Below are 23,950 nucleotides of genomic sequence, written 5' to 3' on the forward strand. Positions count from 1 at the left end.
GAACATTAGAAGGAAGTGGAGTAGATCTTTAACATTTTACCTAAAACCCAGGCCAGTAGATGGCAGTAAAACACCATACACTTGTGAAATCATCTCAACTCGATGAAGAGCTTGGACCTCCGAGATCTCTACATGATCTTTCTTTCGGCTTCTCCCATTAGGGGTCACCACAGCGGACCATCCGCATGTTTGATTTGGCACGTTTTTATGCTGGATGCCCTTCCTAACGCAACCCTCCCCATTTTTTTGGGACCAGCACTAAGGCTTGTGCAACCCTAATGGCTGGGGTTGGTTCCCTGACCGGGGATCGAACCCAGGCCGCAGCGGTGAGAGCGCTGCCTCTTAACCACTAGACCACCAGGGGACCTCTGAGATCTACATGCATGGGTGTAATTCCCGGGGGGGACGGAGGGGACAAAAATTATTTGAAAAATGTTGCACTCTCTATTGTGAAAAATATATGTATGTACCTAAATAATGTGCAAGTAGAAAAAAAAAAACATGCAAAAACTGCATTTAGAAACAGTTGAGTTCCCCCCCCTCCCCTTCCTCACAGTGGTTTGACCTACTGCCTGCTTTCCCAGTTCATCCCACCTACTCTATAAACACGAGTCAGGTGTGTGTCTGCAGCTCAATTAATGTTCAACTCAATTAACTAGCAGATTTTATTCACTTTAAATAAAGCGATTCTCTTTAATGTAGTTGATGCAGACTCATTTATAAATTAGTTGCGGCAAAAATGCTGACTAGCGATGTAATTTTCCATTAATCTGCTATATTAGTGATTAAAATATGACTTATCTAGTGAACATTAGCTTGTTTACAATAGCTTGTAGCATAGTGCACTGACACTAACACACCAAAGCCGTTTCCCATGCAGTGTTTTATTTGGGACGACTTGGCATGATTTTAACATTAACAGCCACAATTAGCATATTGTTTAGCTGTGCATTACTAAATGAGCACTGTGCTACGTCTGATCTGACCCCCCTAATCAATTTCTATTCTGTTCTTAAGTGTCTTAATTAATTTTAAATAAAAATGTAAACTTTTTTTTAATTCCTTGTTTTGCTTTGTCATTGAACCCCTTTAAAAATTGCTCATGATAAATTTTAGATTTATTGTCCCCCCCTACTGTTAAATAAAATGTACACCCATCTCTACATGTACTCTAAATATAGTTTATATACAGTAAAAGATTTCTCTACACGATTAATAGTGATAATTATAGTAGTGAAATATCTGAGGAGGATAAATGTTTAAATCCTAAGGTAAGTTTAGGTGAAACTGGTTCTCTGAGCTGCTCGGTGTGGGTTACCAGGTCCTGACTGGATCTCCACTGGATCTTCACTGGATCTCCACTTCATATCTAATAGGGTCTAGTGAACATTACTGAAATTTACCTCATGAATTACTAAGGGATTTGTACATATTTCAGCGACTGGTAAAGATTGAGGGGGTAAGTTACTTTACCTCAGGTAGCATTCCTTCAGCTACATTATTCAAATTGTGATGGTTTTAAATTTTAGAATTTAGAATAGGGTTATAATGGGAATTGTAATGGTTTTAAGAGTTATAATGGGAATTGTAATGGCTTGAATAGTTATAATGGGAATTGTAATGGTTTAAGGGCTGTAATAGGAATTTTAATGGTATGGGTTATAATGGGAATGGAAAAATGTTAAAGGTTATAATAGGAATTGTAATGGTTTAAGGGTTATAATGGGAATTGTAATGGTTTTAAAGGTTATTATGGGAATTGTAATGGTTTTAAGTGTTATTATGGGAATTGTATTGGTTTTAAGGGTTATAATGGGAATAGTATGGGGGTATAATGGGAATTGTAATGGTTTTAAGGGTTATTATGGGAATTGTATTGTTTTAAGGGTTATAATGGGAATTGTAATGGTTTTAAGGGTTATTATGGGAATTGTATTGTTTTAAGGGTTATTATAGAATTGTATTGGTTTTAAGGGTTATAATGGGAATGGTATGGGGGTATAATGGGAATTGTAATGGTTTTAAGGGTTATTATGGGAATTGTATTGTTTTAAGGGTTATAATGGGAATTGTAATGGTTTTAAGGGTTATAATGAGGATTGTGGTGGTTATGAAGGTCAGAAGGAGTAAGACAGAGTACATGTGTGTGAATGAGATGGAGGGCAGTGGAATGGTGCGGTTGCAGGGAGAAGAGGTGGAGAAGGTGGAGGAGTTCAGGTACCTGGGGTCCCTTTATCTCCAGCATGTACCTCCACCTCTCCAGGATCTTCTCCACCTGCTCCCTACTCTCACCACAAATAACAATATCATCCGTAAACATCATAGTCCAGGGAGACTCCTGTCTGACCTCGTCCGTCAACCTGTCCATTACCACTGCAAACAGGAAAGGGCTCAGGGCCGATCCTTGATGCAGTCCAACCTTCACCTTGAACCAGTCTGTCGTTCCTACTGCACACTTCACTGCTGTCACACTGTCCTCATACATGTCCTACACCACCCTCACATACCTCTCTGACACACCAGACTTCCTCATACAATACCACAACTCCTCTCTCCTCCCTGTCATACGCTTTCTCTAAATCCACAAATACACAATGCAATTCCTTCTGTTCTCCTCTATACTTCTTACTGCAGGTCTGCACATTTCCCTTATGCTTAAAGATCGGTACCAGCACACTCCTTCTCCATTCCTCAGGCATCTTCTCACCTTCCAGAATCTTGTTAAACAATCTGGTTAAAAACTCCACTGCCATCTCTCCTAAACAGCTCCATGCTTCTACCGGTATGTCATCTGGTCCACCCGACTTTCCACTGTTCATCCTCTTAATCGCTGCTCTCACTTCCTCCTTACTGATCCTATCCACTTCCTGCTTCACCAACTCCACATCATCCAACCTTCTCTCTCTCTGATTTTCCTCATTCATCAGCTGCTCAAAATACTCCCTCCACTCTCCTCACTAGTCAACACATTTCCATCTCCATCCTTTATTGCTCTTACTGGCAGCACATCCTTCCCAGCTCGGTTCCTCTGCCTGGCCAATCGGTACAAATCTTTTTCTCCTTCCTTAGCGTCCAACCTCTTATACAGCTCCTCATATGCCTTTTCCCTGGCTTTCGCCACATCCCGCTTTACCTGCTGCCGCATCTTCTTGTACTCCTGCCTATTTTTCTCATCACTCTTCTCATCGATCCCAATTCTGTTTTTCCAACCTCTTTCTCCTTATGCTCTCCAGCACTACCTCATTCCACCACCCCATCTCTTTGTCTTCCTTTCTATTTCCAGATGTCACACCAAGCACTTTTCTTGCTGCCTCCCTCATCACTCCTGCAGTAGTTACCCAATCATCCAACACCTCTTCACCACCACTGAGCTCCTGTCTGACCTCTTCCCTGAACCTCACACTACACTCTTCCTCCTTCAGCTTCCACCATATTATTCTTCTTTTAGTCCTCACTCTCCTCTTCTTCTTCACCTCCAAAACCATCCTACAGACCACCATCCGATGCTGTCTAGCTACACTGGCCACTGCCAACACCTTACAGTCTTCAATCTCTTTCATGTTGCATCTCCGACATAGAACATAGTCCATCTGTGTGCACCTTCCTCCACTTTTATAGGTCACCTTATGATCATCCTTCTTCTTAAAATACGTGTTCACCACTGCCATTTTCATCTGTAACCCTCTTACTTGTTAGGTTTCTTTTATTGAACATATGTGCATATAAAAGCTACAGTCATACTTATTTAAAAGCTTATTTTAAATAACTGCCCCTATTCAGATATTTGTGGTTAAAAAGGTTTGATTTATAATAAGGTTTAAGTATACTATTCATTACACTGTGTTGTGTTTAAAGAGATTAACATTTTTTATGTGATCTGAAAATTAGTGTGTATCCCTTTAATTCGTCAATGGCGGCGAAAGAGTTAGGAAACCCCTTGTATTCGCTAAAGTTTGTGTGAGTGAGTGTTTGATTGTGTGAGTGGGCCCACTAATATTTTATGTTGAGATTTATACTTTTGTGTAATGTAAGTGTTGTTTTACAGTTTATTCATTGCTGAACATATTCATTGCTGGGTATTTAAGTGTTGTACAATATTTGAATTGTTTACATTGTTTATTCAGTAAGTGGATTGGACAGTAATTTATTTGGTTATAATACCTATTAACTATTGTTATTCCTACCTATATATTATACAAATGTCAACCTAATTACTTAAATAAATAAATATATATATTCTCTGATTCATATTGCAATCTATTTTATATAGCAAAAAAAGAAATAAATACAAAACTGTTTTTACGACTTTCTTTATTGTGTATTTTAGAGTTTAGGTATCAGAGTATTCTAATTTCTATAGTCGAGAGACCCCAAGTTAATGAACCCGTCGCCCCACCCTAAAGAGCTTAGACTTGACACAACTAAGTAGGGCAGGGGAGCTACACATCCTTTTAGCAAAATCTCCATAAAACCATACCTACCATCACCTCCTCATCACCTCTGTTCCCTTCACCTACATGCCCATTAAAGTCTGCCCCAATCACCAATCGTTCTTTCCTAGGTACACCATCTACCACGTCATCTAATTCACTCCAGAATCTTTCCTTTTCCTCCATCTCACAGCCAACTTGTGGAGCATAGGCACTGATGACATTTATCATCATCCCTTCAACTTCCAGCTTCACGTTCATCACCCTATCAGAAACTTTCTTCACCTCCACTACACTCTTACTGTACTCTTCTTTCAGGGTCACCCATACACCATTTCTCTTTCCATCCACACCATGATAGTACATCATAGTACATTATCTGTTCAGACAATAACTGTGTTTATACTAAATGATTTCTAATAAATAAATAATTTTGCAATCTATACTGATTTAGTTTATACAATTTACACATGGCCTTTTTAGGAACAGAATTATATACAGAACTAGCTCAACGGTCCAGCATTGGATGTTTCCAATTCCCTTTCAGGGAATTCCCAAAGTGTAAAAACACTTGTGCATTGTCCACGCTCTGAATCACGTGTGTAATCCGTCATTGTTTGTCAATAGTTTGTCAAATAGAAAAAAAAATAAAGCTTCTAAGAAGACTAAGCACATTGTGGAATGGGGAATCTCTGCTCCTGGTGGGCATATATCGAGGAGGGTGCCCCTGCTCCCGGCGGTTCTGACCCAACTCTTGCCAAGGCGGAGCGATACCCTAGTTCCTGGGGCTTGCAAATGGACCTCGCAGAGGCCTCGAGATGAACTTGTACCTTTCTCCTGCCTCTTCTGCCAGGTCTCGGCTTCGAAATCATGAGGTGTCCAGGTCCTTGTAAAACTATACTCAGCCCACCGCTTTAGCCCCAAGGTGACATTGTACTCCAACGTTGTACTCCAACGTCATAGGTCTAAAAGAACGTGGGTCGATGCCCAGGGTTGAGCAGACGCTGGCCAGCTATCTCTCCCCTGGGGTGGCATCATCCCTTAAGGCCACGAAATTGTCGACCAAGCCCCTGCATAATACGTCGGTGCTGGTGGATAAGCGTACGCCTCAGCGGCTTAAGCCGCTGCATGTTTGCTCACTATGACTGTGCTACAGTTATATTAGGCAACCACAACCCAGAACCTCCTGTCATTCGGAGCTATAGAAACAGAGCTGAAGTCCCGAGAGATCTGAGGACTGTCATTTTCAATAAGAGGGCTTCAGCCAAAAAGTCCTGGCATAGGAAATTCTGGGGACCCTGCTGGGGAAGGGCATGTTGCACTTCATTACATGGTGCCCACAACACAGCGGCACACACCCCAGCACACCCAGGGACCTAGTCTGTTAACCCTGCCATGCTCGGTGCTTCAGGGCATTGCCAGCTCCAGGGAGCACACTTGAATTCCGCACGAAATCGGGGGAGACTTGGAGAACTCGCAGCCTCCTCCTAGAGATGCATCAGGGCATAGCGTCAGCTCTAGGCATACTAAAGGTCAGTCTCGAGAGACTGATACCTTTAGCGGACTACTTGGCAGCCTGGAAAGCTCTGCCCGACATGTCTTAGTGGGTCCTGTGGGTCCTATACTGTAGACAGAGGCTACACAATTAAGTTCGGGTCTCGCCCGCCCTAGTACGGCGGGATGTGTCCCACCTTGGTGGGGCCCGAGTAGGCTCTGGTCATAGAACAAGAAGTAGACACTCTACTCAGAATGCTGTTCATTGACTTTAGCTCTGCGTTCAGTACAGTCCTCACCACTGTACCGATCACTATGCTCAGTGTACTGGGTATCTGTACCTCAACTTGTAGATGGATTCTGGACTTTCTCACCAACAGACCTCAATCTGTCAGGTTGGGAAACCAGGTATACTTAACCCTCATTCTGAACACTGGTATCCCGCAGGGCTGTGTTCTGAGCCCACTACTCTACTCCCTGTTCACCCACGATTGTGCTCCTCTGTATAACTACAACATCTTCAACAAGTATGCAGATGACACCACTGTAGTCGGCCAGATCGACAACAACGACGAATCGGCCTACAGGGAAGAGATCCATAATCTGACAGCATGGTGTGCCACCAACAACCTGACTCTCAACGCCACAAAGACCAAAGAGCTCATTGTGGACTTTCGGAAATCCAACAGCAGGAGACATCTACCAGTCAACATAAATGGAACTGAGGGAGAGCAAGTCTCCAACTTTAAGTTCCTGGGAGTTTACATCTCCGAGGATCTGTTCTGGCAGCAGAACACTTCAGCTCTGGTAAAAAAAAGCACAACAATGCATGTACTTCTTGAGAAGTCTCAAGAAATCTCATCTGTCCCTGGGTATTTAACGAGTTTCTACCGCTACATCATTGAGAGCATCCTGACCATCACTCCATCACCCTATGGGGTGACTCCATCACCCTATGGTACGGAGGCTCCACTGTGTGTGAACGTAAAGCCATGCCAACGCATCACTGGCACCCAACTACCTGCCATTGAACACCTTTACCACAGCAGATGTCTGCGCAGAGCTCACAACATTATCAAGGACTCTTTACATCCCAGTCATAAACTGTTTAACCTCCTTCCATCAAGAAGGAGATACAGGAACGTACGCACCAGAACCAGCAGGTTCAGGGTAAGCTTTTTTCCATCCACCATCACACTACTGAACTCTACACTACACCGCAAAATCACTACAAAACAAATACAAAACAAAACACTGTATATAACCTCTGTACTATACATGTACATACTACATAGTATATATTTTTTACTCCTCATTACATCTGCACTATTTTTATCTATATGTATCTTTATATCATTACTGTACATTCTGCCCAACATTTTACATTCATGTGTATATAACGTGTGTGTGTGTGTGTGTGTGTGTGTGTGTGTGTGTGTGTGTGTATATATATATATATATATATATATATATATATATATATAGTAGACTGTTTATTCAGCTTGCTAACTGCCATAATCTTGTGATCTTGTAACCTTTCACATTCTGCACATTCCTCTTCAATGCCATAGCCTTAGAAACATTTCTGAACCTTTATATTTATTCACTGTACTCCTGTATATCCACACATCTCTGCCCTGTAATAGCCTTTATCTTTAATCACTGTATATGCTTTTATATATACCACTTGCTGTAAATATGCTAGATATTTATCTGCACTTTTGCACGATTGCTACATTTTGCACTTCTGATAGATGCCAAGCTGCATTTTGTTGCTGTGTACCTGAACTATGCAATGACAATAAAGTTGTATCTATCTATCTACTGGGGAAGGAGGCCATCAAGGTGGTCCCTCCATCAGACAGAGAGTCCGGGTTCTACATCCGGTACTTTATAGTTCCCATAAAGGTCTGTGGGTTGCATACTATCTTAGATCGATGTCAGCTGAACTGAACCTATGAGACTCAGATTCATGATGCTGACCCTCAAGCAGTGCGTGTTTCAGATATGATCCGAGGTCTGAAGGATAGATACTTTCATGTATCCATTCTCCCTTTTTACAGGAAGTTCCTGAGGATCGCTTTTGGGGCCAAAGCGTACTAATATTGGATCCTTCCGTTTGGTCTTGCCCTTTCACCCCGCACCATCAGAAAGTGTGTGGATGTGGCTCTGGTTCCCCTGAGACTTCAGGGCATCTGCTCTTGAACAATATTGATTGATATTAGGTAAATTAGAGCAGTTAGCGTCTGGCATCAGGGATGTCGTTTTTGCTCACATGAAGGAGCTGGGCTTTTGGCTCCCTATTACAGAGAACCACTTATTTTGGCATCATATGGGAGTCGAGCCTTTTTCATGCAGCTATCTCCTTCCCGCATTGCATTTTCTCCAATGCATTCTTGTGACAGAAGTGCTTGGCACCAGTCACCTTAAAACAGACCACTCAGAAATTAGAACGTAAATGATATCAAACTAAATTGCCAGTTTTTCAAATAGCATGATCCCGCCTCCACATTGATGACATCATAAATGGTGCTCCTTTTTAAGGAAGAAGAAGAGACACAACTGGGGAGGGTTGTTGTAGTGGTGAATGTTGTGTTATTGGTGATCGTTGTGTTAGTGGTGATCATTGTGATCGTTGTGATTGGCTTAGTTTGGTAACTGTTGAGAAATGTAGCTTTATTTAGCTTTAGCTTTAAATCAAAGACTTATTATTAAAGGATTTCAGGTATGAAAACCTCGCTTAAATTATAAATGAGTATACAGGAAATTGTATTAGAGGTAAGAGAGAGAGTCTGCATAAAGTGATACAGGCTGTCTAAAGACATCTGCAGCCAGCATTGTTAAACACCTGAGCTAAAGACACTCAATGACTCATCTTGCAGAGAAACATGTGTAGTGGGACGAACTGTGGGTGTCCCTTTAAATTGTCATGAAAGCATCAGTTGTCCAATCAGATACATGCAAGACTATATAAAAGGGGACTTTTAATGCACCATGTTGTGTGATCACCGCTTGTATGTCATTGCCCGAGGCCCGCCCCTTCCTGGTTTAGACTCTTCCTGTCTCACAGGTATGTGCTTGCTAGCAAGTGTGTATCAACGTGTGTGTTTGTGGTAACTAGCGTTATTTGAATTATAGTTTCCAACGTGTAATCGTTCCATGTGGCTCGGCGACTGCTTTTAAACATGAACCCGCCGTAATCCCGTGCCTTCTTGCCGGTTTGATGTCCATTTGCCTGTGTGGCTGGACTTGTGGTCGAAACGACAATATTAAGGTATGTGTAGCTATCTCTGCTGAGGTTTGTGGTGTTTGGTGGGATGAATAAATGTTCTACTTAATCCTTTTTTTAGGTGGAATAGTTTTAAGAGGAGTCATTCAGCGCGGCCTGCGGGGCAACGTACTTTGATGCTGCTGCTTTGTTTTTACTCTGCTTTGCTTTATTTAACTTTGTATGCTTTTTGTTTTACTTAACTTTGTCTGCTTTGCTAGCTTTTGCTTGCTTTGTTTGCTTTGCTAGCTTTATGCTTGTTTGCTCTGTTTATGCTTTTGTTTCTTGCTTTTGTTTTACTTTACTTTGTTTGTTTAGGAACCGAGGCTTCAGGCAGACACCTAGTTGGCCTTCGCGTGCAGTGGTGGGACTCTATCACAGGGTGCAGTGTGTTCACGCTTGGTCTTACCGTGTTTGTGTGAGTGTGTGTGTGTGGTGCGTTTTGTGCACTTGGCGTTATGCTCCTGGCGATATAGTAGCCGCATACTCATTAAGCTAGTTTACCTGCTTTAGGTAAGCCTCGGTTTCCTTTTTGTTTTTATGCCTATTTTATTCCAGCCCATAGTCATGTTTTAAAAGTAATACCCATATTTATTGTGAAATAAAACATTTTTTTGTATCTTTGGTATCCACGTCTCTTGCCTCTGTTTATTGAAACCACGTACCTGTGTCTTTTGTAGATGATTAATCTATAATAGTGTTCCCTGTTAACAGGGTGGCGTAGTCAGCTGAGTTATAGTTTCTGTCTAATTAACGTCCCGCCACACTTGCATGTGCAAGTTAAAAAGTGCGGCTTAGGCCAGGTTTAATCATTATTAATAGTAGACAAGGTTTCTTCCTTATTCCATCTAAGGGAGTTTTTCCTTTACCACAGTCTCCACCAGCTTGTTCATCAGGGACAAACTTACACTTATAAAGAACAAACTTATTCATTTTTATCTCCACATTATCTGTGTAAAGCTGATCTGAGACAATGTTCATTGTTAGAAGCGCAACACAGATAAACATTCTGCAAAGTATTAGGTAAGGAAATCAGGTAAGAACAATCGAGCAAATTGGCAGGTTTTGAATGTAAACAACCAAAGCAAGAATGAAAGTTAGAAGTATGGTAGGCAAAGGTCAGGTCATACTGAAGTTCTGGTTGAAGCTTTGCAGTAGACACCACCCTCTCTGCTTTTAAAGGAAGTGTTGCAGGAGACTTCCTCTTCATCTCCAGCAATCTTCTCAGGTTGGAAAGAAAACACAATGTGATGTTACGTAGGTGACCCTAAAAGATCACATCAATGATGAAGGTTTTTTAAAGGAACTAATAGCAAGGTTTAGTTTGTGGATTTGTGTATATGCAGTTTCTTTGCAGTTCTTGTGGGTTGCACAGTGTTTTCTGCTACAGCTTGTTCTTGGTACCAGATCCTCTGAGCTGATTTTGCTATGGTAAAAAGTTACATACGAGTTTCCTGTGAAACCAGTGGCTTTATTTACTCAGCAGACCTCTTACTTTCATTTACTCAGTCATTTTCCACTATCAGCATCAGCAATGTTCTCCACTAGTCAATCGGTTCTGCTGGTTCTACTGGTGATCACCTGCTTTCATTACTATGCAGAATGTGATGGTAAGTTCAACAAAAGCTGCTCACATATTTTTCTATTTTACCACACAGAATGAAATTATTATTATTATTATTAATTTACTTTTTTTTAATTATAGATGAACTCATGGACGATTTTTGTTTAAACACGGATACACCTGTATACATGGATTCCTCAACAGTGCAAAGTCAAGAAATCTTGACAACCTTCTCTATTTTAGCTACAACAAATCCAGATCAACAGGATCAAACAGAACATCTACACACTCTACAAACACATAGAGGTTCAGGTATGTGATATGTGACTACAATAAACACTTCTACCTTTGGGTTAGATGCTCCCTATTTTCCTTCTCTAAATTTTCCGTACATTAATAAAACTAAATGTAGGTAACTGGGTTCAGAGGAATGCCATATGGGCAGTGATAGCTCAATGAGTAAGGAATTAGACTGGTCATTGGAGTAACTTAAGTTCTAACTTTTCACTTAGCTCCTCTGACGTCTAAATGTAAAATGTTATGTTCTTTCACTGTATTGTATGTCTCTGGGTGAAGATGTCTGCTTAATGCCTTCAGTATAAATTGTTGTAGAATGAAGAGTTTCTGACTTAGATGGTAGAAGTGGTGGTTGGGTGGGCGTGGGGGTGAGGGTGGCAGTTTTGTCCTTTCTTAGTCAAAGAGGAAACTTTTTCTTATCTTCAATCTGCCCTTCAACCCTCCAAAGACACCACACACTCTCCTTCCTCCTCCGATTGGCTTGTGCCCCCAGTTTGGAGATCATATCTACGTTATTATTGTACTTGTAATTATTGTTATTTAAAATATAATGCTTCTAAATGATTATCAACTCCATGTTCAATAATTCTTGCATAAAATTAGAAAAATATTCATGGAGGGGCAGAAAAGTGCGCAAAAAAAAAAAAGAGGGGTTGTTTTTGTGATTGTATGTGGTGGGCTGGTCTGGGCCAAAATGCCAGGGCCGATTCTTTGTCCCAGTCCAGTGCTGACCTTACCATTGATATTTTTTTTTTTTTTTTTTACTAAAACAGCAAGACTCTGGCAGTGTATTAGTTTTTACTTGTCATAGAGTCACCCTTGATTTCTTTCTTTCTTTATTAATCCATTTATGAACCCTTCCTTGATCCAAGATGACGGCGCGAGTACATCGCAAGGCTCAGGGTCTTTCCAGAATCTGCAATTTTGCAGTATTTCTGTTGCTTATCTCGGGTCTGTTCGTGCAGAACAGCTGTGCCTTTACATCATACACCAGACGTGAGCTTTTGGATATTGGTTTACGACTTTACGACACTTATATCGATAACCTTCATCTCCTTCCTGAGATCACCAGAACACCCGAGGCAGCTCACTCTACCCGGCCGGGCGGAAGTGCTCGCAGGCGGCGTCGAGATTGTAAACAAAGGCGGGGGAAGCATGGTGGAGTGAAAGCTAAGAGAGCTAAGCTCTCTTTACCCAGCATCTTCCTCGCCAATGTTCGGTCGATGGTGAACAAAATGGAAGAGATGCGACTCAGCATCACGCACAGCATGAAACTTCGGAACTGTAATGTCATGATCTTCACGGAAACATGCTAAAAAGCTAGCGGGACGACACAGACTAGATAGGACATTAGATAGCTCCTGTAAGACCAGAGGCAGTGGATTGTTGTCATTGTACAGCTAACCTGGAGTTTCTAATGGTAAAAATTCAGACCATTTTATCTACCGTGGGAGTTCTCTTCCATTTATTACAGCAGTTTACATTCCCCCCGATGCTGAAGCCAAGGTCGCTATGAAAGAACTTTATGCGGCCATCAGTAAACAACAGACTGTTCACCCGGACGCTTCGTTTATTGTTGTGGGAGATTTTAATCATTCATACTTAAAGACAGTGCTTCCAAATTTTCACCAGCATGTTTTATGTCACACTAGAGGGAACAAAACATTAGACTATGTATACACAAACATGGCTGGAGCTTACGGTGGGACCCCCCTCCCCCACCTGGGACAGTCAGATCACCTTTCTTTGTTCCTCACCCCAAATATGCACCCCTTATCAATCGGGTGAAGCCATCAGTGAGAACCATCAAGGTGTGGCCCGCAGAGGCAGATTTCACACTTCAGGAAAGGTTTTTACACACAGAAGTACATTTGCTTCTCAGGCCACCAGTGACACAGACATCGACTGCTACACCTCCTCTGTACTGGATTACGTCAGTTCCACCATAGACAGTGTTACTACTCAGAAACAGATCATCACATACCCAAATCAGAAGCCATGGTTGAACAAGGAGGTGCTCCTCCTGCTGAAGGCATGCACTACTGCCTTCAGGTCAGGCGACGCTCAGGCCTACAGCACATCCAGAGCTAACCTGAAGAGGGGCATCAAAGAGGCCAAGCACTGCTACAAACAAAAGATAGAGGAGCATTTCTCCAACTCTGACCCTCGACGCATATGGCAAGGCATCTAGTCCATCAGTGTTTACAAATCCTCACACCCCACCCCCACTGCCACTGATGTCTTCTTCTTTAATGAGCTTAACGACTTTTATGCTCACTTTGAGAGAGACAATAAAATTACTGCCACAAAGCTCAAACTCTCGGCTGATCACTCTCCAATCACACTTTCCTCCATAGATGTCTGCAATTCACTGAGCCGGATCAGCGCACACAAAGCCGCTGGACCAGACAACATCCCTGGGCGCATACTCAGGGCATGTGCTAAACAGCTTGCTGGGGCCTTTACTGACATCTTCAAACTGTCTTTTGCCCAAGCAGCTGTTCCCACTTGCTTTAAATGCACCTCCATTGTGCCAGTGCCAAAACACTCCAACCCAACTTGCCTGAACGACTACCGCCCTGTAGCAATGACACCCATTGTCATAAAGTGCTTTGAGCGACTGGTCCTGGCTCACCTGAAGGACTCTCTGCCATCCACATTAGACCCTCGCCAGTTTGCCTACTGCAGCAATAGGAGCACAGAAGATGCAGTTTCCACTGCACTCTGTGCTCACACACTTGGACAATAAGAACACTTACGCACGTATGTTGTCTGTTGACTTCAGCTCAGCATTCAATAACATCATTCCATCCAAGTTAATAGCCAAACTTGTAGATCTGGGCATTAACACCTCCACCTGCAACTGGATCATGGACTTTCTGACCAACAGACCCCAGCAGGCTCGATCTGGCTCTATCTGCTCCAACACCATCACAATCAACATGTGTACAACAGGGCAGTGTGCTGAGCCCCTTCCTCAACTTCCTCTTCACCTTCGACTGCAGGCCTGTGAATGGATCTAACTCCTTCATCAAGTTTGCAGATGACACTACAGCGATCGGTCTCATCACCAACAATGATGAGACTGCCTACAGGGAGGAGATCCAGCACCTAGCCACATGGTGCCACAACAATAACCTGCTCCTTAACACCGCCAAGGCAAAGGAGCTCATTGTGGACTTCAGGAAAGAGTCAAGAGGCACACACGACACCACCCACATCAATGGGATGGCTGTTGAGTGCGTCTCCAGTTTCAAGTTCCTGGGGATCCACATCTCGGCAGACCTGTCCTGGACTATCAACACCTCCAGCCTGGTCACCAGGACCTCTTTTTTTCTGGGAAAAAAAGCTTTCCTCGGATATCCTGGTGAACTTCTACCGCTGCGCAGTAGAAAGCATCCTGACCAGCTGTGTCACAGTCTGGTATGGGAGCTGCTCTGTTGCGGAGCGCAAGGTACTGCAGCAGGTGGTAAAAACGGCCCAGCGCATCACAGGGACTCCACTCCCAGCCATTGTGGACATCCAAAAGAAATGCTGTCTGCGTCGAGCTTGCAGCATTCTTAAGGACTCCACTCATCCCGCCCATAGACTGTTCTCTCTTCTGGCCTCCGGCAGGCGTTTCAGGTGCCTCCGGACCAGGACCAGCAGACTAAAGAATAGCTTTTTTCCTAGAGCTGTCTCTTTACTGAACTCTGCCCCTCGCTGACACACTACCACATTATATACTCATCTGTCTATTCATAGTACATATACATCTGTAAATTACTGTTTATAGTCTTATATTTAATTCTATTTAACTCATGTAAATCATGTAAAAACTGTATGTCCTGCACTTGCTGATATTGACTCTGGTTAGACCCAAACTGCATTTCATTGCCTTGTACTTGTACATTTGTAATGACAATAAAGTTGACTCTAATCTTGAATCTAATCTAATTATAAAATAAAATTAGCGATTAACCTATTACCATGTCTAAATTTAACTCTGTTGTAACTTACTGAAGATTAGCATTAAAAAAAATGTGTGTGTGTTGGAGCAGAATTGTGCTGTTTTGAGTTCCACAAAAAAAACTTTCCTGCAGAAATCATTGTTGCTTTCAAAGAAACAATATGTCTTTTCTCTATAGTCTTACAACAAAACAAGGATATCCAATATGTGTGGACCCTGAGGCTGTTGACATTAATGTTATTTGTAGAAGTATCAATCAATAGTAATAGGTTGTAAAAATAATCAGTGTTCATAACCCAAACTCACAAAACACTTAGATGACTGATGTAGATCATTAAAAATACCTCATGACTTTAATTAAACTCCAGCCTTTATTCTGAAATAAAAGAGAAGATAATGAAATGTTCTGTCACAGGAGTGAATGAAGCGGCGGGTTTGTGCTGTTTTGAGTTTCATAAAACATCAATTGCTGCAGCGTACATCGTCTCTGTGGAAGAAACAAGATCTGACTGCACACTTCCTGGAGTCATGTATGATTTGTGATTCCTATCTAATTTTTTATTTGTTTTATAATTCTAACAGAGGATTTAAAATATAATCTAAATGAGGAGATTCACAGATTCTGGTTCTCTCCTGATGTTTATCTTCTTTCTCCTACAGTCTTACAACAAAAAAGGGATCACGGATGTGTGTAGATCCTGAGGTGGATTGGGTGAAGCAGATCATCAGTAAGTCTGAAATAAAAGAGAAGATAGTATTTTCTCTCACAGATGTGAATGGAGCAGCTTTGTGCTGTTTTCAGTTTCATCAAAGACCAATTCCTGCAGTGAACATAGTCTCTGTGGCAAAAACGAGATTCGACTGCACACTTCCTGGAGTCATGTACGATTTATCATTCTAACTTAATTTTTGTAATCATTTTACTTTTTCTCAGAGGGTTTAAAATATAATCTAAATGAGGAGATTCACAGATTCTGGTTCTCTCCTGATGTTTATCGTCTTTCTTCTGCAGTCTTACAACAAAAAAGGGATACCGGATATGTGTAGATCCTGAGGTGGATTGGGTGAAGAAGATCATGAAAATCACAAATATGTCAACAGGATAGACTCAGAAGTTACATAAAAATGTCTCCCTATGAATCAACCTTTTTTCCAGAATGCTTCATTTTTATGATGTTACTTCATACTTTCATGATGTTTTATTAAAAATACACCTGTAACTGCAGGCACTGATTTATTTCCATCTTCTACACAAATTAAAGCACATTTATAACTCATGACCTCTTGGTTTGTTTCTCTGAATAATCACTTCTTAATACTGTTTCTATTGTTGGGATGTTCTGGGATGTTCTCTCACAAACTCTGGTTTCTTCCAGGAACTGGGCATTTATACTGAGAGAACATGAAGCTTTTAATGGAATTACTCTCTGATCAACTCCAGTCTAGTGATTATAGAACCAGTTTCACACCAACATTCTCTCTGTAATCTGCAGTTTATACTGATTTAGTTTACAGCATTTATTCATAGTTCTTAGAAACAATTTTATTCAGGGTCAGTAACATTTACAACCAAGAATTGAAAAGTTAAGGACATTAGAACCTTTCACCCAGAACTCCAGTTTCTTATCCACTGTGCTCCAATGAGCACATGGAGTCACAATCAGTGTAATAAAATATGACAGAACGAAGAATCACATAAGCAACATGGTTACAAAACTTTTTTTTTCTTCTTGAATGGAATGATGTATATGTAATGATCATTAGAGACTGGAAGAACATCCATAAAAAGTTTGGATGTGATCAGTCTCAGGAACCAGAGGAGATGATGGTGGAACGTGAATTAATAAATGGATTTATTATCACACAGAGAGAAGAAGTCTTAAAGAAACAGGAACTGAACCATTTTAAAAAGTGTTCATTTAACATTAGAAGGAAGTGGAGTAGACTAACATTTTTGTCAAAGATCCAGTCCAGTAGATGGCAGTAAAACATTATTTTTTTAAATGGAAAATTAATCTAGGAGGATATGATGGCAGCTTTAGGTATGGGGAGAGCATGGTGCTATTGACCTCAAGCAGGAGCATGGTTCCTCCCACAAGCCATTCCTCTCAAAATATTATAGGGTTCATTAGTGACATCTTTATGCAACTCTCCCATGGGTTTACTTTCATGTATCCATTCTCCATTTTTACAGGAAGTTCCTGAGGTTTGCATTTGGGGCCGAAGCGTACTAATATTGTATCCTTCCGTTTGGTCTTTCCCTTTCACCCCGCACCATTAGGAAGTGTGTGCATGTGGCTCTGGTTCCCCTGAGACTTCAGGGCATCTGCTCTTAAATAATATTGACGTTTGGTTGATATTAGCTCAATCAGAGCAGTTAGTGGTCTGGCTTCGAGATGTCGTTCTCGCTCACATGAAGGAGCTGGGCTTTTGGCTGAACGCAAAAAAAGAATGGTTCCTCATTACAGAAAACCTCTTATTTGGGCGCTGTATGGGAGGCAACCCTTTTTCACACACAGCTATTTCCTTCCTGTATTGCATTTTCTATAATTCAGTCTTGAGACAGAACAGCTTGGCACCAGTCAAAATTTCTGCTGTATCTATTAAACTAAAATCATTACAGAGAAAAAGATGTGTGGCATAATAATCATATGCGCACCTTAAAACAGACCACTTGGAAATTATAAGGTAAATGACATCAAACTAAATTGCCAGTATCTCAAATAGCATGGAATGAGAATCTCCTGAGCTGCAGAAAAGCCTTTAGTGCTGCTGCTCAGCATATTTCTCCACCCTCATAGAAAATAACAAGCAGAATGTTAAAACCCTTAAAACTCTTTGTCTGTGTTTTGTGTGTGTGTTGTGTGCAGGTCCAACTCCCCAAACAGAGTTTTCAGCCTGCCCTATTATGACTTGATCCTGCCTCCACATTGATGACATCATGACTGGTGCTCCTATTTCAGGAAGAAGAAGAGACACAATTGGGGAGGGTTGTTGTAATGTTGACTGTTGTGTTATCGGTGGTCATTGTGATCATTGTGATCGGATTAGTTTGGTAACTGTTGAGAAATGTAGCTTTATTTAGCTTAATTTAGCTTTAAAGCGAAGACTTAGTATTTAAAGAGTTCAGGTATGAAAACCTCGCTTAAAGACACTCAGATGTAAGTTGTGTAAAACAGAGCAGTTTATTGATGATTATATATGAGTGTACAGGAAACTGTATTAGAGGTAAGAGAGAGAGTCTGCATAAAGTGATACAGGCTGTTTCAAGACATCTGTTATAATGTTTTATAATAACATTATATATGTTGTACAGCTGGTGAGCCTCCTCTCAATATTATTAACTCCTCACTATCTTTAGGTCACGTCCCTAAATCTCTCAAGTTAGCAGTTATTAAGCCCTAAAACCTAATCTGGATCCAAACATGCTATTAAATTACAGACCCATTTCAAATCTCCCATTTATGTCTAAGATTTTAGAAAAGATTGTCGCTGCCCAGTTATGTTCCTACCTGCAAGAGAACAATATCTTTGAAGAGTTTCAGTCAGGTTTTAGGCCCCATCATAGCACAGAAACTGCTCTAGTTAAAATCACTAATGACCTGTTTTTAGCTTTAGACCAAGGCTTCATCTTGCTGTTAGTTTAACTAGATCTTACTGCTGCATTCGACACTATAGATCATGATCTCCTCCAGGATCGCTTACAAAATTACATCGGCATTCAGGGACAGGCATTAAGCTGGTTTAAATCCTACCTGTCTGATCGTTACCATTTCGTAAACTTAAATGGAGAGCTATCCAGGCTAATGCTAGTAAATTATGGGGTGCCGCAAGATTCAGTTCTAGAACACCTGCTCTTCACAATATACATGCTTCCCTTAGGAAATATTATTAGAAGGCATGGAATTAGCTTCCACTGTTATGCTGATGATACCAGCTAGATATCTCATCAAAAGGCTATACACTCAATTAGCTTGGATAACCGAGTGTGTTAAATAATTAAAAGATTGGATGACCCATAACTTTCTACTATTAAATTCTGATAAGATGGAGATTTTGCTCATCAGCCCAAAAACCAGTACACAGAAGCCCCAGCATCTCAACCTGCATTTAGACGGATGTTCTGTAACCACTAGTTCAACAGTAAAAGACCTGGGAGTTATTTTAGAGCAACTTATCTTTTAAATACCATATCAACCAAGTTACAAAAACAGCCTTCTTTCACCATGGAAATATTTCTAAGCTAAGAAACATGTCATCTATATCTGATGCAGAGAAGCTCATCCATGCTTTCATGACCTCCAGAATAGACTACTGTAATGCGTTACTAGGTGGATGTCCTGCATCACTAATAAACAAGCTTCAGTTAGTTCAAAATGCGGCAGCAAGAGTTCTCACAAGGTCAAGAAAATATGATCATATAACCCTAATCTTTTCATTCCTGCACTGGCTTCCTGTTAAGTTTCGAATCGACTACAAACTATTACTTATACTATTACTTACTTATAAAGCACTAAATGGTTTGGCTCCCAGGTATCTATCCAGTCTTTTAACACGCTACAATCCGCCACGCTCCCTGAGATCTCAAAACTCTGGGCTTCTAGTAGTTCCTAGAATAGCAAAGTCCACTAAAGGTGGTAGAACATTCTGACATTTAGCTCCTAAACTCTGGAATAGTCTTTCTGACAGTGTTCGGGACTCAGACACACTCTCCCAGTTTAAGTGTAGATTAAAAACATATCTTTTTAGCGAGTTCTACACATAACACACATCACATCATAACCTTGTCCTCCAGAACATCTGATCACATGCACGTTATCAACTTGTGCTGTTAATATAATGAACAGCAGCTATGCTAATTTTTCTCCACTGCTTCTCTTTCTCTCCCCATCCCAAGGCATCCTGAGGTTTGGCCAGCTCCAGTCACGTCCCACCTCATGAAGATTATGGACCTTTGAAGAAGTAGATGCCGAACTCACAAACATCCCGATCCATCTAGAGACGTACCAGTGCCAATTGGATCCCACTACATGTGTGGAGTTTGACATTGGACCTCCTGGAGTGTTTAAAGGCTCTGGCATGGAGAAGCCGGTGTTGGATCTGTGATGATCACAAATGTTGCTCAGTAGCTCCTACTTTTATAACCATAAAGACTGTATAAGACTGTAGAAAGAACATTTACTTATAATCTTATAGTCCAGTGCTTATGTTAGTTCTCACTCTCCAGTGTTCTGTATTGTTGAAAGATTTATGATCAAACTCTTGATGTCACCCAAATGAGGATGGGTTCCCCTTTTGAGTCTGGTTCCTCTCAAGGTTTCTTCCTCATAACATCTAAGGGAGTTTTTCCTTGCCACAGTCACCACGGCTGCTCATCAGGGATAAATACACACCATTCACCTTCACTGTTGATTTCTGTAAAGCTGCTTTGAGACAACGTCTGTTGTGAAACGCGCATTAGAAATAAACTTGACTTGAGTTGATCTGCAGCCAGCATTGTTAAACACCTGAGCTAAAGACACTCCTTGACTTATCTTGCAAAACAACATGCATGTGCAAGTTAAAAAGTGCAGCTTAGGCCAGCTTTAATCATTATTAATAGTAGACAATAAAATTCAGCCTTATTAAGTGAAAATTCTATGGACAAGTTCACACTGTGTGAACAATCAGTGCTAAATACAGTTCACATTTAATCTCCATCACTGCACCTCAACAACGATGAACTGTAATAAATGGACATTCGGTGCCATCCAGATGAGGATGAGGATCCCTCTTGAGTCTGGTTCCTCTCAAGGTTTTTTCCTTCTGCATCTAGTGGTTTTGAACGTACACAACCAAAGCAACAACGAAAGTTAGAAGTATGGTAGGCAAAGGTCAGGTCAGACTGAAGTTCTGGTTGAAGCTTTGCAGTAGACACCACCCTCTCTGCCTTTGAAGAAAGTGTTGCAGGAGACTTTCTCTTCATCTCCAGCAATCTTCTCAGGTTGGAAAAAAACCACAATGTGATGTTACGGAGGTGACCCTAAAAGATCACATCAATGATGAAGGTTTTTTAAAGGAACTAATAGCAAGGTTTAGTTTGTGGATTTGTGTATATGCAGTTTCTTTGCAGTTCTTGTGGGTTGCACAGTGTTTTCTGCTACAGCTTGTTCTTGGTACCAGAGCCTCTGAGCTGATTTTGCTATGATAAAAAGTCACATACGAGTTTCCTGTGAAACTGTTTCATCACCAGTGGCTTTATTTACTCAGCAGACCTCTTACTTTCATTTACTCAGTCATTTTCCACTATCAGCATCAGCTATGTTCTCCACTAGTCAATCGGTTCTGCTGGTTCTACTGGTGATCACCTGCTTCCATTACTATGCAGAATGTGATGGTAAGTTCAACAAAAGCTGCTCACTTTTTTTTCTATTTTACCACACAGAATGAAATTATTATTATTATCATTATTATTTTTGTTGTTATTATTATTATTATTATTATTATTATACATTTTCTCTGGGTTTTTTTTAATTATAGATGAACTCATGACCGATTTTTGTTTAAACACGGATACACCTGTATACATGGATTCCTCAACAGTGCAAAGTCAAGAAATCTTGACAACCTTCTCTATTTTAGCTGCAACAAATCCAGATCCACAGGATCACACAGAACATCTACACACTCTACAAACACATAGAGGTTCAGGTATGTGATATGTGACTACAATAAACACTTCTACCCAACTTACTGTTAAGAGGGTGGTTTTGTGTGTGTGTGGGGATCATATGGGGATCATATCTACGTTATTATTGTACATTTATAATATAACGCTTCTTTAAACGATTATCAACTCCATGTTTAATAATTCTTGCATAATATTAGAAAAATATTCAGGGAAGGGCAGAAAAAATGCAGATGTTTGTTAAGATCAGCAGGTCTCTAACATCGTGCCAAGATGGAGTTTGGGTTTTTTTGTTAGTTTTTTCTTAAAAATATGAATAACTGCCTTAAGATTTCATACAACTTTTAAACATGAAATTAATATCTGGATTTAATCATTTAAAATTTCCCAGAACTGATTGGTGGATATTCATTAATATTTAAATAATTGTAATCATTAGTATATTGAGCCAAACTATCAGGATATTTTATTCATTTTTTCACATATGCCTTTATTGAAAAATAGAAGAGAAGATAATGAAATGTTCTGTCACAGGAGTGAATGAAGCGACGGGTTTGTGCTGTTTTGAGTTTCATAAAACATCAATTGCTGCAGCGGACGTCGACTCTGTGAAACAAACAAGATTCGACTGCACACTTCCTGGAGTCATGTATGATTTGTGATTCCTGTCTTATTTTTTATTTGTTTAATAATTCTAACAGAGGATTTCAAAATATAATCTAAACGAGGAGATTCACAGATTCTGGTTCTCTCCTGATATTTATCTTCTTTCTTCTGCAGTCTTACAACAAAAAAGGGATCACAGGTGTGTGTAGATCCTGAGGTGGACTGGGTGAAGCAGATCATCAGTAAGTCTGAAATAAAAGAGAAGATAATGACAGTGAATGTCACAGCAGGGAATGAAGCAGGATTGTGCTGTTTTGAGTTTCATAAAAGACCAATTCCTGCAGCGGACATCGTCTCTGTGAAGGAAACCAGATTCGACTGCACACTTCCTGGAGTCATGTACGATTTATCATTCTAACTTTATTTTTTATTCTTTATTATTATTATTATTATACATTTTCTCTGGGTTTTTAATTATAGATGAACTCATGACCGATTTTTGTTTAAACACGGATACACCTGTATACATGGATTCCTCAACAGTGCAAAGTCAAGAAATCTTGACAACCTTCTCTATTTTAGCTGCAACAAATCCAGATCCACAGGATCACACAGAACATCTACACACTCTACAAACACATAGAGGTTCAGGTATGTGATATGTGACTACAATAAACACTTCTACCCAACTTACTGTTAAGAGGGTGGTTTTGTGTGTGTGTGGGGATCATATGGGGATCATATCTACGTTATTATTGTACATTTATAATATAACGCTTCTTTAAACGATTATCAACTCCATGTTTAATAATTCTTGCATAATATTAGAAAAATATTCAGGGAAGGGCAGAAAAAATGCAGATGTTTGTTAAGATCAGCAGGTCTCTAACATCGTGCCAAGATGGAGTTTGGGTTTTTTTGTTAGTTTTTTCTTAAAAATATGAATAACTGCCTTAAGATTTCATACAACTTTTAAACATGAAATTAATATCTGGATTTAATCATTTAAAATTTCCCAGAACTGATTGGTGGATATTCATTAATATTTAAATAATTGTAATCATTAGTATATTGAGCCAAACTATCAGGATATTTTATTCATTTTTTCACATATGCCTTTATTGAAAAATAGAAGAGAAGATAATGAAATGTTCTGTCACAGGAGTGAATGAAGCGACGGGTTTGTGCTGTTTTGAGTTTCATAAAACATCAATTGCTGCAGCGTACATCGTCTCTGTGAAACAAACAAGATTCGACTGCACACTTCCTGGAGTCATGTATGATTTGTGATTCCTGTCTTATTTTTTATTTGTTTAATAATTCTAACAGAGGATTTCAAAATATAATCTAAACGAGGAGATTCACAGATTCTGGTTCTCTCCTGATATTTATCTTCTTTCTTCTGCAGTCTTACAACAAAAAAGGGATCACAGGTGTGTGTAGATCCTGAGGTGGACTGGGTGAAGCAGATCATCAGTAAGTCTGAAATAAAAGAGAAGATAATGACAGTGAATGTCACAGCAGGGAATGAAGCAGGATTGTGCTGTTTTGAGTTTCATAAAAGACCAATTCCTGCAGCGAACATCGTCTCTGTGGAAAAAACAAGATCTGACTGCACACTTCCTGGAGTCATGTACGATTTATCATTCTTACTTTATTTTTTTTATTCTTTATT

At 40.3% G+C, this 23,950-nt stretch overlaps 2 protein-coding genes across 14 annotated transcripts in view; both read left to right on the top strand.

Annotated features, from left to right (window-relative positions):
* The window catches only part of LOC124387445 (C-C motif chemokine 23-like), a 34,424-nt gene that overhangs the window by 10,110 nt on the left and 364 nt on the right, over positions 1–23,950 (top strand). The window contains exons 1-4 of one of the 5 annotated variants that reach the window (XM_046851812.1): positions 20,385–21,378; positions 21,624–21,692; positions 22,204–22,318; positions 22,450–22,674. In XM_046851812.1, coding sequence (XP_046707768.1) covers positions 21,186–21,378; positions 21,624–21,692; positions 22,204–22,318; positions 22,450–22,674 — 602 coding nt within the window. In that variant the 5' untranslated portion in view covers positions 20,385–21,185. Of the gene's footprint in view, positions 1–20,384; positions 21,379–21,521; positions 21,693–22,203; positions 22,319–22,449; positions 22,675–22,760; positions 22,927–23,437; positions 23,553–23,683; positions 23,909–23,950 lie in introns of those variants that run through there. The other 4 variants (XM_046851811.1, XM_046851815.1, XM_046851816.1 and 1 more) reach the window with 4 other exon arrangements.
* LOC124387447 (C-C motif chemokine 13-like) lies at positions 8,934–18,347 on the top strand. 9 transcript variants are annotated; one of them, XM_046851818.1, is made up of 7 exons: positions 8,934–8,994; positions 9,063–10,623; positions 10,719–10,802; positions 10,898–11,068; positions 15,418–15,532; positions 15,663–15,884; positions 16,015–16,282. In XM_046851818.1, exons 3-7 carry the CDS (start codon positions 10,727–10,729, stop codon positions 16,106–16,108), a joined length of 678 nt encoding a protein of 225 aa, XP_046707774.1. In that variant the 5' UTR covers positions 8,934–8,994; positions 9,063–10,623; positions 10,719–10,726; the 3' UTR covers positions 16,109–16,282. The 9 variants fall into 9 exon arrangements, with proteins under 9 accessions (XP_046707774.1, XP_046707780.1, XP_046707773.1 ...); XM_046851824.1 differs by having other exon boundaries at positions 8,949–10,623; positions 15,663–15,730; positions 15,805–15,884; XM_046851817.1 differs by having other exon boundaries at positions 8,949–9,198; positions 9,275–10,623.

The sequence above is a fragment of the Silurus meridionalis genome, chromosome 6 (assembly GCF_014805685.1).
Source record: "Silurus meridionalis isolate SWU-2019-XX chromosome 6, ASM1480568v1, whole genome shotgun sequence".
Taxonomy (NCBI): Eukaryota; Metazoa; Chordata; class Actinopteri; order Siluriformes; family Siluridae; genus Silurus; species Silurus meridionalis.

Bases quoted from the DNA above. Each gene is read 5' to 3' on its own strand.
- LOC124387447 (XM_046851818.1), top strand. From the start codon at position 10,727: ATGTTCTCCACTAGTCAATCGGTTCTGCTGGTTCTACTGGTGATCACC. The intron at 10,803-10,897 runs GTAAGTTCAACA...TTTTAATTATAG, and splicing joins TTACTATGCAGAATGTGATG to ATGAACTCATGGACGATTTT. The intron at 15,885-16,014 runs GTACGATTTATC...TTTCTTCTGCAG, and splicing joins TGCACACTTCCTGGAGTCAT to TCTTACAACAAAAAAGGGAT.